General features: G+C 37.1%; 2 protein-coding genes across 2 annotated transcripts; both read left to right on the plus strand.

Moving 5' to 3' along the window:
* The first annotated feature begins 3,802 nt into the window (after positions 1-3,802).
* On the plus strand, positions 3,803-7,342 carry LOC140805580 (uncharacterized). The gene is made up of 4 exons (XM_073161843.1): positions 3,803-5,822; positions 6,017-6,166; positions 6,962-7,284; positions 7,337-7,342. The coding sequence occupies exons 1-4, from the start codon at positions 3,803-3,805 to the stop codon at positions 7,340-7,342; spliced, it is 2,499 nt and encodes an 832-aa protein (XP_073017944.1).
* A 6,548-nt stretch (positions 7,343-13,890) lies between these two features.
* On the plus strand, positions 13,891-14,895 carry LOC140804485 (protein LURP-one-related 5-like). Its single transcript, XM_073160525.1, has 2 exons — positions 13,891-14,204; positions 14,271-14,895. The coding sequence occupies exons 1-2, from the start codon at positions 13,989-13,991 to the stop codon at positions 14,691-14,693; spliced, it is 639 nt and encodes a 212-aa protein (XP_073016626.1). The 5' UTR covers positions 13,891-13,988; the 3' UTR covers positions 14,694-14,895.
* The last annotated feature ends 1,085 nt before the right edge of the window (positions 14,896-15,980 follow it).

A 15,980-nucleotide genomic window follows, 5' to 3' on the forward strand; every position in this document is an offset into this window, starting at 1 on the left:
GAGTAACCCCTAAACAACCGAGCACAGCGACCCCATGCAAGAAAACTCAGAACTCGTGAGGAACAGAAATAAAAATTGGAAAGAAACCCATGTAAAATTGATGGCACTTCATGTTCTTTTCCAGATCGAGAGATTTCATGAATGTACACATAAGAATCAGTAATATACACGTGAGTGATGCAGAAATGAAGATACAACGCGTGCCTTATGATGCGTGGATGCTCAAGAGTGGAGTGGGGGTGCCAAAGGAATTTTTGTGTGTCACAGCAATCCAAAAACGTGGCCTCTAGCTGGTGCTCTCCTCTGAAACCGAGGGGCTGAATTCAGAATGGGGTGTCGGCTGTTTGGTGTGTTTAGGTTTAGGGTTAAGTGGGGTTAAGGTGCTGATTAAATAGAAAAATAATAATTAATGGGCTCTAATTAAGTAATTAAAAGTTTAAAAGAGTTTTAAGCCCAACAAGCTTAAACGTAGGCCCATTAAATACAAACGCACTCCCGAAAAATATTTCGTGCTTGAAAGATTTTAAAAATATAAGCCGAATCATTAAAAAGTCCCCGATTCGATAAAATTTGCGTACCGATAACAAATAAAATCTTACGGGTAAAAATACCCAAAAATTCCCATTTTTGAAAAATAAACTTAAAAATATTTTAACTTAATTTATAAAAAAGATCGTGTAATAAAATAATTTTCCTGAAAATTTTTCGGTCTCCGTCCTCGTTCGAACGTGAAATGCACCTAGAAATCCTAATGCGTGAGCTTTTAAATTTCATGAATTAAATCCTATCATGCATGAATTATGCATAAAATGCATAAAAATAATTACGCACATAATTAAAAATAAAAATCCTAGATTGCATGCACTTAGGTTACGCGAATTAAATTTCCGGACCTTACAGTTAAATTATGAACGTGGACCAATCCGCCCGTTAAATTATGAACAAGTTTAGATTGAGATTGGAAAGCGTTAAATCATGAATCAGCCCGTTAAATTATGAACGGGGATCTCATGTATGTGCCAGTGGATACGTCCCTATCATCCCAGTACTGTGGTTCAGTCTGATCAGGTGATTATGTTATGGGTCACTTGCTTTGAAACATGCCTCTACGCAAAAATGATGAAGTGATGTATGTTCAAATATGTTCAAGTATGCAAGCATGTTTAAGAAAAATTTATGACACGTCTAAGTATGTATGTACGTATGTTCAGGTTTTGTCTTGCAAGTTCAAGTTTTAAGTATGTATGTTCTATTTTAAAGTTTCATGTGATCTTATTATGTAGTACTTGTTACTTCCAGTTTATACGTGTTGAGTCTTTAGACTCACTAGACTTGATCGATGCAGGTGAGGCTGTTTACGAGGAGACTGATGGTGGGGACCGAGGAGCAGGCTTGGACTGAGCAGGAGGTTAAACCCAAGGACCGCCATGTTTTAAGTTTTATGAAAGCATTTATAACTTTTGTCAAACTTTTAACTTCAAATCTTGTTGCAACAACTTGTGAGACGTACAGTTTATTTCTTTTATCGAATTTTGAATGTTCACATTTATTTAAGAATTTTTTTAATTTTTCCGCAAAATTTAAGTAGTAAAAAGTACGGTACGTTACAATTTAATAATTGTAATATATTGATAAATTATTTATTGTATTATATTAAAACAACAAATCAAGATAACCATTTTTATGGTACCAAGCATTTGATATTAATTGATAATAAATACTCAAAATTATGACTATAAATAAAGATTCATTATCAAAACCATAATAAATAAAAGAATAATATACCAAACTGTAAATAATCTTACTTGACCAAGAGTGCAATCTTTTCACATTGACATCAATGGATTTAGCTTGCCATAAACTTTCTTGAATTTAATATAACACTCATGAATGATTAAAAAAATATTATAACTTAAAACTTTTATTTTCACACATAAATTTTATTTTTTTTATAATGGAATATCTCCCATTTTAAGCTGATACAAGGCCTCTTTTTATAGGAAAACATGGAGAGACAAGAAATTATCATTCTACATTCTGGCTAGAAAATAACCTTCTTTTGAGCCAAATATTTTATGCATAGCACAAATATACTTTTAGTCACTTATTGTGGTTGCAATGTGGCCAAAAAATAGTTGAACACTTGCCGTAAAAGTACTGATCGCAACCATCACAGGCATGGACTTCAGCTTGGTTGACAACTAACGTCATACCCGCGATCTAATTCACCAGAAAACAACCAAGATTGACCCAAAACTGGAGGAAATCGTGCAACAACACAATCGCAATTTCAGGCCTTTCTCTGGTGGTTTTCGACATACGCCAGATTCGTGGTGGTCGTCTCGCCATGGAGGTTCAGCCAGCGCCTTCAATTTTGGTAGTTGGATTCTTTTTTGGCGATTAATTTGATGGCTAAAGTGTTAGCTCCGAGACCGAGACGTAGATACCATATGGTATTGTATAACAATTTCATTAAAAACAATAAGACTCGTAGCAAATAGCCAAAAACCAGTATAATTCATAAAAGAATATTGTCTTTACATATGTAAATTACGAATAATGCAGAAGTTACTTCTATGGTCTTTTCCTGTAAATGAGCTCTCTCTAAAACCTTCTTCCATAGACATGCTTCATATGGGGCTTTCTGCCTCACAGATTTTCCCGATGTGTAATCATTCATGTCATATCAAACAATATATGCATAAAAAAGTATTTATTTTTATAAAATCTGCACACATATGTAGACTTAAAAACAAATGATTATTTATTTTTATGTGTATTATTTTACATTGAATTGAGATCTTAAATTTATATTGGAGAAATTCGTAAATTAATCTCAAAAAAGATCATTTTCTTAAATAAATAATTGACTAAAGTTAAAAAACAAAATACCCATTTATTTATAATACGAAGGTATTTGATGCGTTGAAAAATACATTTTTGACATATTGAAATTGAGCCGCCCACAATTGAGGTGGGGCAATGTTGGATTTGTGAAAGGAATTTTATTCCTTGATATACTTTCCATGTTTATCTTTAATATTTTGCCTTTCTAGACGTGTGAATAATATTTGATATGATATTATAATATTTTTATGATATGATATGGCAATATCTTTAAGATATTATCCTTATGTTTAAAGAGTTTGTTTCCTAATGAAATTGCTTTTTGTCTAGGTTAAATAGGACTACAAGAAGAAAACGGCTGGTGACGACAAGTAGAGAGACGAAGGAGTTCGAGGAGTTTGGAGATCGAAGCTATCTCGTACTATTGTTTAAGTGTTGCCGAGAAGTGCTTACATCCGATGACGACAACACCTAATCATTGTGTTGATTAGTGTGTTGAATCTTTGAAGACTTTTTACTTCTCGGTTGATGCATCCCTTGTATATTGGTTATACGGTTTGTTAGAGGTTTAGGATGCAATTTGTTACTCGCCTTAATAAGGGAGTTGTTTTATTCTTTCACTAGTATTGGTTTTTGTAAACTTACAAGTTTTCTAGTGAATTATTTTGCCCTGAGGCACCGCACAAGTATTTTATACTTGTGCATAATTCATATCTCGGTTGTCACTTTATTATAATTCACGTTGTGTGTTAATTTGTCAAAACGTAACTTCCGCTGCATGTTGTCGTGAGTGTTGCAACACCTACGCACAACACCTATATTCTGTAACACACAACACTGACCCTCAACTCACACATACACTGTGGAAACAGAACTTTCAATTGGTATCAGAGCTTCCACTTGACGCTACTAAGTGAGATCCTGTTTTGTTTTGTTTTCAGAGTGAAAAGGGATCATGGAAGGATCAACAAATACTGTTTTTAGGCCTCCCGTGTTGGATGGATCAAACTATGCATTGTGGAAAGTAAAAATGAGGGTTTTTATTAAATCCATTGATGAAAGAGCTTGGCAACGTGTACTTGATGGTTGGAGTCCACCAAAACTCGAGGATGCTGATGGAGACACACGGCTCAAACCTGAAAGTACATGGACTGTCGATGAAGTGCAATCTTCAAACTACAATTCCAAGGCTCTCAATGCTATATTTTCATCTGTTGACACAAGGATGTTTAATTTAATCACCACTTGTGTATGCGCCAAAGATGCTTGGGAGATACTCCAGAAGCACTGTGAAGGATCCGCAAGTGTGCGTAAAACTAGGCTGAGGATGGTGGCATCAAAATTTGAAAGCCTGAGAATGGAGGACAAGGAGTCTATTCTTGAGTATGACTGCCGGTTGAGACAACTCTCAAACGAATCACATGGTCTAGGAGATCCCATACCAAATGAAAGACTGGTGAACAAGGTCCTAAGATCTCTTCCTGAGAGATTCAATGTCAAAGTCTGTGCTATTGAAGAATCTAAGGACACTTCAACGATCAACCTGGATGAATTAATGAGTTCTCTCAGAACTTTTGAGATGAATCTTGATTTACAAAGGAAGGATAAAGGGAAGACAATAGCCTTTGAAGCCTCAACCGAATCTTATGATGAAATCCTTCAAATATCTAAAGAGGTGGATAAGTCTGATTTAGGTGAAGAATCGATCTCTCTGTTTACTAAGAAATTTGGAGATTACTTGAAGACTATGAGAGAAAAGAAGATAATTGGACAAAAATCTGAGTTGCCAAATAACTCCACTTCTGCAAAAGCTCAAAAGTTTACTCCTATGAAAGGACAATTTCGACCGAAAACCGAATTGCAAATCCAATCAAATGTCAAAAATCTGGATTCAGTGCAATGTAGAGAGTGTTCCGGATATGGACATTATGCCAATGAATGTGCCAATCGACTTCGAAGAAACAAAGGCATGACTGTCACTCTAAGTGATGAAGAGTCTGATGATGACCAAGAATCAAATGAATCTGAAAAACATATATCGTTGTCTGCTGTGATCAAGGAGAAACGCTTAATGCAAATCAACCCATTGGGTGTTGCCACCGGTGTTGCAATACCTGGTCGCAACATCTCTTCAAATTCCTTATGTCTCAATTCTACAACCCTTAATGAATCAAGTCAGTCTGAAAATCAGGAAATAGATGATGATGAGATCACTCTGGAAAGTGTGCAGACAATGTATGAAGAATTGTACGAAGACTGGATCAAACGAAATAAAGTGAATGCAATTCTATCCAAAGAGAACACTGAGTTGAAGTCTCAAGTATCACGACTTGAAGTAATCTTGAGCAAGAAAGATCTGGAGCTATGCAAAGTCAAGGAGGAGCTTGAAAAATCATCTCAAATTTTTGCCAAGCTTAATTCAAGTACATCTAAACTTGATTCACTTCTAATGAATGGAAAGAATGACAAAGCTGGACTTGGTTATTCAAATAGCTTGTTTGAAATTGGAGAATCATCCAATACTGAAAGAAAGCCAACTGTCTTTGTCAAGGAAAAGGCTGAAACTTCGAATGTTCCACACACTGGTAAAGGTGCTCCATCGAAGAGGCAATTGTCTACCAAGAAGTCCAAGTCTAGGAAACGTCACTTCATCTGTCACTACTGTTTTAGACCTGGTCACATCAAACCCTACTGTTTTAAACTTAGAGATGACTACAAAAGATGGGAATCTAAACAGGTGTTGCCACAGGTGTTGTACAACACTCGGCGCAACACTGCCAACAGGAAGCCATCGGTAAAAAAGGTTTGGGTACCCAAGGCCAATATTAAATGTTCTGTTATCTATACTTCATTAAAAACTAACATTGCAGGTATATGGTACTTTGACAGTGGCTGCTCACGCCACATGACAGGCTCTAAGGACCATTTGATTGACTATGTTGAATTACAGAATGGTCATGTGACATATGGAGGAGGTGCAAAAGAAAAATTGCTGGCAAAGGAACCTTGAATGTTGATGGATTGCCTAGTCTACACAATGTGCTTTATGTTGAAGGGCTTAACTCAAACTTAATAAGCATAAGTCAACTTTGTGATGATGGTTTATATGTTAAGTTTGATAAAGACAATTGTGAAGTTTTTGATAATACTAATACTTGTATTTTGTCAGGTACAAGGTCTGCTGACAATTGCTATCAACTTGGAGAAGACCTGGTGTGCAATCATTCAAAGGTGAGTGAACTGAACTTGTGGCATCAAAAATTGGGTCATGCAAATTTCAAGACACTAAAGAATCTTGGTAAGTACGATGCTGTGAGAGGTATGCCTAATTTATCCTCTGGAATTCCTTATGTTTGTGGTGCATGTCAAAAGGGTAAGCAGACACGTGTTCCTCATCAAGTGTTGCAACACTTTGGGACAACACGGTGTCTTGAACTGTTGCACATGGATCTTATGGGTCCAATGGAAGTGGAAAGCCTTGGAGGTAAGAAGTATTCATGTGTTTGTGTGGATGATTTCTCTCGCTTTACATGGGTAAGATTTCTTAGAGAAAAATCCGATACATTTGAAGTTTTTAAGAAATTACATGCTAAGATCACTAATCTACATAATCTGAGTGTTGGAAAGATAAGGACCGATCATGGTAAAGAATTTGAAAACTCACACTTTATATCATTCTGTGAAAAGAGAGGGATAACTCATGAATTTTCGGCCCCTAAGACTCCCCAACAAAATGGAATAGCCGAAAGGAAGAACAGGACACTGCAAGAAATGGCTAGGGTCATGCTAAGTTCAAAGAATATTTCAAAAAGATTTTGGGCTGAGGCCTTAAACACAGCATGTCATATTTCAAATCGTGTGTACTTAAGGAATGGTTCTACTATGACATCCTATGAAATCATCATGGGAAAGAGGCCGAACCTGAAGTATTTTCATGTTTTTGGGTGTGTATGTTATGTTTTGAATGATCGAGACCATCTTGCAAAGTTTGATTCTAAAAGTGACAAATGTTTATTCCTTGGCTATTCATCCAACAGTCGTGCATATCGCATGTACAATCTTAGAACAAGGACGACTATGGAATCTATTAATGTTGTTTTTGATGATCTTGCAGATCTGACGGGAAAAACAATCGAGGATGATGTTGATGGGCTGCTGAATGTAAGTGAGCCACTGCCTAACACAGATGTTGCACCCGGTGTTGTAACACCGAAGCCAACACCTGCACTGGCAGAAGCAAATGATGAACCAGAAGAAAATGGGGAAGATGATGTTGATGTAACAAATGGGTCTGACATTCCCAGCAAGATTCAGAAAAATCATCCTTCGTCCCAGATCATTGGAGAGACATTTGAAGGAATGCAAACTAGAAGAAAGGAGAAGGTGGACTATCGGAAAATGATGGGACTAGTATGCATGACTTCCGTATACTCTCAGGTAAGCCATTCTTGTTTTGTTTCTCTAATTGAACCCAAAAATGTTAATGAAGCCTTAATAGATGAATTTTGGGTCAATGCTATGCATGAGGAACTTGAACAATTTGTTAGAAATGATGTGTGGGATTTGGTTCCTAGACCCGATAATGTGAATGTTATTGGAACCAAATGGATCTTTAAAAACAAAACTGATGAATCCGGAATTGTTGTGAGAAACAAAGCTAGGCTAGTTGCTCAAGGGTATACTCAAATTGAAGGGATTGATTTTGATGAAACATTTGCCCCTGTTGCTCGAATTGAATCAGTCCGACTTTTACTTGCTATTGCTTGTCACATGGATATAAAATTATATCAAATGGATGTGAAAAGTGCATTTTTGAATGGCATTTTGGAAGAAGAAGCGTATGTAAGCCAACCTAAAGGATTTGAAGATCCACACCACCCGAACCATGTCTACAAGTTGAAAAAGGCACTGTATGGACTGAAACAAGCTCCACGGGCATGGTATGGTAAGCTTACGGAATATCTGCTTGACTTGGGCTTCAAACGAGGTGAGGTTGATAAAACCCTTTTTATTAAAAAGTCAAAGCATGATATACTTGTGTGTCAAATTTATGTGGATGACATAATCTTTGGTGCTTCTTCTCAAAAGCATGTTGATGATTTTGTTAAATGCATGTCTACCACATTTGAAATGAGTATGGTAGGAGAATTGAGTTTCTTTCTTGGTTTACAAATTAAACAAATGCATGATGGTATTTTTCTATGCCAATCTAAGTATGCCAAGAATGTGGTAAAGAAATTTTCTACTGAGAACACTAAACACATGAAAACTCCAATGGGGTCGACTGAAAAACTATCCAAGGACGATGTTGCTGCAAGTGTTGACAACACCCAGTATCGCAGCATCATAGGCAGTCTCCTTTACTTGAGTGCAAGTCGTCCCGACATCATGTTTAGTGTATGTTTGTGTGCCAGGTACCAAGCTGATCCTAAAGTCACTCATTTAAAAGCTGTTAAAAGAATTTTGCGATATATTTCTGGAACAGTTGACTTAGGCTTGTGGTACACCAAAGAAACAAACACCAATTTAGTGGGTTTTAGTGATGCTGATTGGGCAGGAAACCTAGATGATAGGAAGAGTACCACTGGTGGATGTTTTTATCTTGGTAACAATTTGGTGTCATGGTATAGTAGAAAGCAAAATTGTGTGTCCTTGTCCACTGCTGAATCTGAGTATGTCGCAGCTGCTAGTTGCTGTTCACAACTTTTGTGGATGAATCAAATGGTTAAAGATTATGGATTCAACAGTGACACCTTAATTGTATACTGTGACAACTCAAGTGCAATTGATATTTCAAAAAACCCAGTACAACACTCTCGAACGAAACACATAGACATTAGACATCATTTTATTCGAGATTTAGTTGAGAAGGGTATAATTCGAATGGAATTTATTAGAACTGAGAACCAACTGGCTGATATCTTTACAAAACCATTGGACTTTGAGAGATTTTCCAATCTTAGGAAGTCTCTCAGCTTGTGTGCACAATGATCACTCACGGATGTTGTCCTCGGTGTTACAACACCCGCGGACAACACTTAGCATGCATGTACATTTTATTTTTAGGATGCTAGACATATTGCATACATCCTGTTTTGTGTGTAGCCTGTACAAGTGTAGGATACTGAATGGCGTGCTCTCAGGTGTGAATCGAACTTTCTATCAAAATTCTCTGAAGTATGAAGTGTGCTCAAACTAAGTCGTAAAAATGTGAAGATGTTCATGTACTACATGATCTTATCCACTAATGACTTCGAAATATTCTTGAGCAATAAGGTGAAAAATAGAAAAGAGGATGAAATAGATCAAAATTTTTGTTTAGAAGAAAATGGAAAAAGCTACCTAGAGGAGTCCAATGAAGACCGTTCTTCTAGTGTGGGAGCTACCACTTCTAAGTCAGAATACAGATGGAAAAAGCTACCTAGAGGAGTCCTTTGAAGACCGTTCTTCTAGAGTGGGAGCTACCATGCCTGAATTAAACATGTTTAAGAAAGTTTGAGTCCAACCTGTGAGTGTTGCCAAGAGGTGTTGCCAACACCTAAGTACAGACTGATCACAGTTTTACCACATGCGTGTTTATTTCATTTCTGATCATATCATAGGCATAAACTTAGGTCATTCATACTGCTGTTTTGTGAATTCATCATATCCAGTGGGGTGCCAGTTTTTAATTCATGAAATTCGAAAAATAACCTAACCAACTTAATCTTGAATATTCTTGATTTCTAACTGATTGTGGGGTTAATTTGATGTGGCGTTTTGTTCTGATTGGTTTCTTGAAATAATAATTACACCGGTTCAGAAAAAGTTACCGTTGGGTGAGCGAAAAAAAACTGATTCGGAAAGGGCTGTAGTCGCGGCTTAACAAAATATTACCGTTGGAGGGTAATGCTTAAATTCTTGCGGGGGTATAGAGACTAGCTTTACTGTTTACTCTTTCCCTCACATTCTCAATATTTCGCATACCCTTGCTGTTCATTTGTTTTTCGCGCAAATCATTTGTGAAAATTTCTGTGCAGTTCGAAATCTTTCTACCACTTTGTTTCGTGATTTTGCTGATGGCTGGTTTTGATCCTCAAGATATAAGGAGTGAAATGGCTGCAAGTATGGGTGGTGAGTCACCGGACACAACACCCTCCACCGAAGTTAATGTCGAGGGAAAGGAAATTGTGGCTCTATCAGACGAACCAATGCCACTGGAAACTATCGTCCCTGGGGAACCTGGGAATGAGATTGATGTTGAGAATCCACCAGATTTCGAAGCCCTGAACAGAGCATTTCCCCCTGCCCCCATGCGCAGAAAGTCAAAGAGACAAGCAGGGTTCGACCCTGACTTTGTTCCAACCAAGAAACCACGGGCATCTACAACTTCTAATCTTCTGGACACCGATTTCTCATCGGGGGACGACTCCGATGATGCTGATTTTGAGTTGGTGGCTCGTCCCAGACCAACTGCTGCAGCAAAGGTATCAAGTTCCACCTCTGATACTGGAAAACAAACCCCCACTCAAAATCCCCAAAGTCCTGCTGGTGAAGGAACCTCAGAGAAGGCTGAAGAAGATGAACAATCTTTGGCGGAATTTCTTGCTCACCTTAAGGAAGAAAAGGCTGCCCAGAAACGAATTTCCAAGGAGGATGAGCCTGACTCAGAAATGCTGAAGGAATTTGAACAAAATCAACCTGGAGCTCCTGAAGATTCCTCTTCAACATCTGTATCGGATTTTGAATCTGAAGAACAGAATGATGAGGGTTCTGAAGATATTAGTTCTGAGGGGAATGAATCTTTCGAAGAAGAAGCTGCCCCTGATGCTGCCGGTGTTGAGGACGATGTTGACAACACCGAGGACCACACTGACTCTGCTAACTACGACTTGAGTAAGTCATTCTCTCCCAAATTTTATTCTGAAGATGCCATGACGTTATGGCCGCTGTTTGTTCAGAGAGAGATGATAGAAGAGAAAAATATTGATGTTAGTGCTTATGGGAGATACAACCTGATTGAGTTTCTCAAGAACCGAAGGTTGCTGTCAACTGTCACTACAGCTGTGCCCTACTGCCGTCGTGTAGTGCTGGAATTTTATTGCAATCTCTTGAAGAGTGTTGGAGATGAGGACTCTGTGAAGTTTGGAAGGGTGTTTGTACGTGATCGTATTTACAATTTCTCTCCGTCAGTGATCAATGCCTTCTATGACACTCCCGATGTTGAGGAAGCTGACGAGGATCTTGACATCCATGCTGTAACCTCCGTGCTGACTGGAGGTGTGATCACCGTGTTTCCTGACTATCCTAAGAAGCTGAGTGCTGCTAATCTCACTTCTTTCTACTCTGTTCTCCATAAGACTTCCATCTGGAATTGGACGCCGTCGACAAATTCCACCGCTGTGACCAGAACACAAGCTCTGGTCCTCTTTGATATCGGCACTGGAAGGGCCTTTAATTTTGGGAAGCTGGTCTTCACAACAGCATTGCAATATGCTGAGGGGGACTTCAAGAAGACTAAACTGCCATATCCCTCACTGATCTATGGCATTCTGGAGTCTCAAGGATTCATTCCGGATATAGATGAAGATTACTGCCCTGTTAGAGACTCCCTGAAGATCTCTCCTGCATACTTTAAGGGCCACCGAAAGATTGATCTGCCCTGGCAAAGTTCGAGTGTTGCTTCGGATGTTGGCCACACTGAAGACACAACATCTGAGCCCCAGCCTGACACTGCTGATACATCTGAGCCTCTAACTGCGCGTCTACCTCCTACACCGCCTCCTGGTTATGTTACATTATCTGTCTCCTATATTCGCGCTCAAATTGACTATGGTCGACAACAGATTGCTCATGCCAAGCAGACCATTGATTATTACGAAAATCAAGTGGCAGATTATGAGCTTCTACTTGCTGCCAGCTACCATTCTGGACAAAAAGGGGGAGTAGATGATACAGCTGGAACCAGTGGAGCCCAAATGGATGAAGATGCTGATGGCAGTCATGATGAATAATGATATTTTATTTTGCGTTATTTTCTCTCTTGATGTTTCTAGTACTTCAGTTGTTCTTTTATTCTCTCTGATATGTGTCACTCCTGATTAATGAAATATTCCGGTGTTATGATCTACAATTGTTGCAATATCTAACATACAACACTGGCCAATTGTATCTGTCATCAGGTGAAGGCTTAAATTCAGGGGGAGTCACTAAGTTATCCATTCAGGGGGAGTTCAGCCAAATACCATTTGAGGGTTGTTTTGTCCAGAAAGGCAAAAAGGGGGAGATTGAAAGGAATTTTATTCCTTGATATACTTTCCATGTTTATCTTTAATATTTTGCCTTTCTAGACGTGTGAATAATATTTGATATGATATTATAATATTTTTATGATATGATATGGCAATATCTTTAAGATATTATCCTTATGTTTAAAGAGTTTGTTTCCTAATGAAATTGCTTTTTGTCTAGGTTAAATAGGACTACAAGAAGAAAACGGCCGAAGACGACAAGTAGAGAGACGAAGGAGTTCGAGGAGTTTGGAGATCGAAGCTATCTCGTACTATTGTTTAAGTGTTGCCGAGAAGTGCTTACATCCGATGACGACAACACCTAATCATTGTGTTGATTAGTGTGTTGAATCTTTGAAGACTTTTTACTTCTCGGTTGATGCATCCCTTGTATATTGGTTATACGGTTTGTTAGAGGTTTAGGATGCAATTTGTTACTCGCCTTAATAAGGGAGTTGTTTTATTCTTTCACTAGTATTGGTTTGTGTAAACTTACAAGTTTTCTAGTGAATTATTTTGCCCTGAGGCACCGCACAAGTATTTTATACTTGTGCATAATTCATATCTCGGTTGTCACTTTATTATAATTCACGTTGTGTGTTAATTTGTCAAAACGTAACTTCCGCTGCATGTTGTCGTGAGTGTTACAACACCTACGCACAACACCTATATTCTGTAACACACAACACTGACCCTCAACTCACACATACACTGTGAAAACAGAACTTTCAATTTGGATTAAAAAAAAAGCTACTTTGATTGAGTCAACACACAAGATTCAGTACTTTTGCCACGAGCCCAACGAAAATTTCAGCAATTCCTTCATTTATGTCTTTTTTTTTGGGTATTTTTTTTTTAGGAAGATCAAAATTTGATTCCAATATGATTTCATTATTCTTTTGACAAGATAATATCATTATTAACGTTGATTTTATTATTTTTACTTTTTGAAATATTTACCAATTTTGACTATGTGAGTATTTTCTATATAAATGGTCAAATAGGCATTCTGTTTTTTTATGGAATAAAATTATGTCGAGTGTTTCCTTCATTGTTTTCGAGACCTCTCTAAAAAATAAAATCTATTATTAATCTTCAACATAGTCAAAAATTTCTTACAACTTGGGTGTCACAACTGATTAGGGAAACAAATTTCTCAAATTTGGTTATCTACCGGAGTCGTCTCTTCGGAACTATATGCTTCTATCCAAGTTTCGTTTCTTTCAACGCTTTACTTCATCTGGCTCAGTTGTCTCTGCTGCTTATATTACTCATCATTTGGTTTCACATTAAGCTTTGTGGTTCTCTTCAACTTGTCTTTCTTCTCACCCGGACGTCGTTTTCTTAAAAAAAAATAGTCGATGAAAATTTAAAAATAAAAACGGCCTCCTCGAATATATTTCAAAAATAAAAAATTATTTTTTAAAAAAAATAATTAACAAAAATCAAAAAAATAAAATATCCCTTTCTTCTTTTATTTATTAGAGTGAATATGAGACCGTCTCACGGATCTTAATCGGGGAGACGGGTCATACCTATACATATTCGCAATAAAAAATAATATTTTTTCATGGATGACCTAAATAAGAGATCTGTCTTACAACTACAACCCGAAAATTTTTGTCTTTTTTACCGATAGTTTTTGGTTTGCTTTGTGCTTGTACCCGCCCGTTACTTTTGTGACAAATGGGCAAAAGACAAAAAACTCCCTGTACCCCAGCTGCTCCCCTTCCCATCACTTTTTAACTTAAAAGGCACGTGAAACCCAACTTTGAGCTAAAAAAATATCATTTTCCTGTTTTGCTCCAGTACCCACAAATCTCCCTTTCTTAATAAGCAGAAGTAATCATTATTACACTCACGAAGAAAATAATGACGATTGTGGAAGAAGGGTATGTATACGAAGAGGAAACCCATCTCACAGTGCTCAAAACCTCCCATTTCTTCTGCGGAGACGGCTTCAGCGTTTATGACTCCAAAGGCCAACTTGTCTTCCGTGTCGACTCCTATGGCCCCGACGCTGCTGAAACGGGAGAACTCGTTCTCATGGACGCCGACGGTGGATGCCTCCTCACTGTCCGGAGAAAGGTATATTAATGTTTTGATAGAGAAGCTTGTTTTTATATATATAGCTAACTCGAATCCCTGTAACAGTGGCCGAGCCTGCATCAGAGATGGGAAGGCTTTGTCGGGGAGGGAACCGAAGGGAAAAAGCCGCTGTTCAGCGTACGTAGATCATCCATAATCGGTCGATCGGGCGTAGAGGTTGAGGTGTATAGCGATCCGAACGTGGACTACCACGTAGAGGGTTCGTTCGGATGCCGGAACTGCAGAATCTTGAACGAGGAGAACGAAGCGGTTGCTGAGATACGCCGCAAGGTCGACGCCTCTACGCATGTCGTTCTTGGAAAAGACGTCTTCTTGCTCTCGCTGAAGCCTGGGTTCGACGCCGCGTTTGCCATGGGATTGGTTTTGGTGCTTGATCGGATCCATGGTGACGAGGAGGCGCCGGTAGGTGAGAATGGGAGTAGGGTTGGTGTGGAACCGAGCGTAGAGGCTCCAAAGTCTTCACCGTAGATTTATTCATCGAAAAGCACACTTTCAAACTTTTAGCTCTCGAATAATTTTCTTCCTTCAATTTATTGATTTGTGTTCTTGCAAGACTTTTTACATGGGAATACCCTAAATCTTTTGGAAAATATTAAATATACCTTTAAAAAGTTTAAAAATTGTAAATTTTTGAGATTATCTATTTTAATAAATCACTTTTTGATTGTTATTAGTACAGATTTTTTTTTTAAAATCAATAAAATCGAATCCGTGATTTATATGATTTATAAGATTCAAGGTTTACGTTTTGTACGTATTTAAATTAAATCTTTTAATTGTACGATAACTCAACCTCAACGGGACTTGCATCCAAAGAGTGCTAAACTTATTTTACTAATAATTTAATTAATGAAAAACAAAAAATATATATTTTTTAAACTAAAAAATTCTCGATCTCACGAGTCAATTTTGTTAAATCGATATTTAATATGGATCACTCAAGAATTTTTTTTACTTTTATGTGTTAAATATATTAATTTTTATTGTAAATATAGATATGATTGACTCGTCTCATAAATAAAGATACGTGAGATCATTTTATAAAACATCTACTCATGTTCGAATAAATAGATGAGTTTGGTTTGGTGTTGGCGTTGTCCTTCCTATTGTCTAGGTAGAGTTCCCAGTTGAAGCGAAAATCTAGAACCTTAGGATGATGTTTTTTGAAAATAATTTAAAAAACACGAATTAATTGTTGATCTTGAATATGAGAAAAATGAATTGAAATTTGTTTGCAAAAAACAAAATTAAGATGATAATTTTTATTCATTTTCATTGAATGGAAATACAGATGAAAAACATAATATTTACATTAGAATTCCTTTTCCTAAATAATTTAAATCCTTGTTTTTTCCCACATATGGGAGGATTTAGATATTTATGACATTAATGAGCTAAGTTATGGATCACAATCACTTATTGACCCCATCAAGATTGTGATCTATCGTAGTTGTGGATGTGAATCAATACAGTGTGGAGATATATATATTAGTGAATCGACGCATGCATAGCATGTTTTTATATAATTAATTGAATTAAATTCAAATATGAATAATATCATAACTATAAAAATTAGTGAAAATTCAACTACAATTTGAAATAATCACGTGTTTTAATTCGAATTGATTATATTTAAATAAAGTCGTATTATGATTATGAAAAATAACTAGGGATTAAAATGAAATTTTAAACAATGAATTAAAAAGGGAAAAATATAAAATGATCCACGGTTTCAAAATTTTGTCTCAGTTATAT

This window comes from Primulina eburnea, chromosome 11 (genome assembly GCF_022965805.1).
Source record: "Primulina eburnea isolate SZY01 chromosome 11, ASM2296580v1, whole genome shotgun sequence".
Lineage (NCBI taxonomy): Eukaryota > Viridiplantae > Streptophyta > Magnoliopsida > Lamiales > Gesneriaceae > Primulina > Primulina eburnea.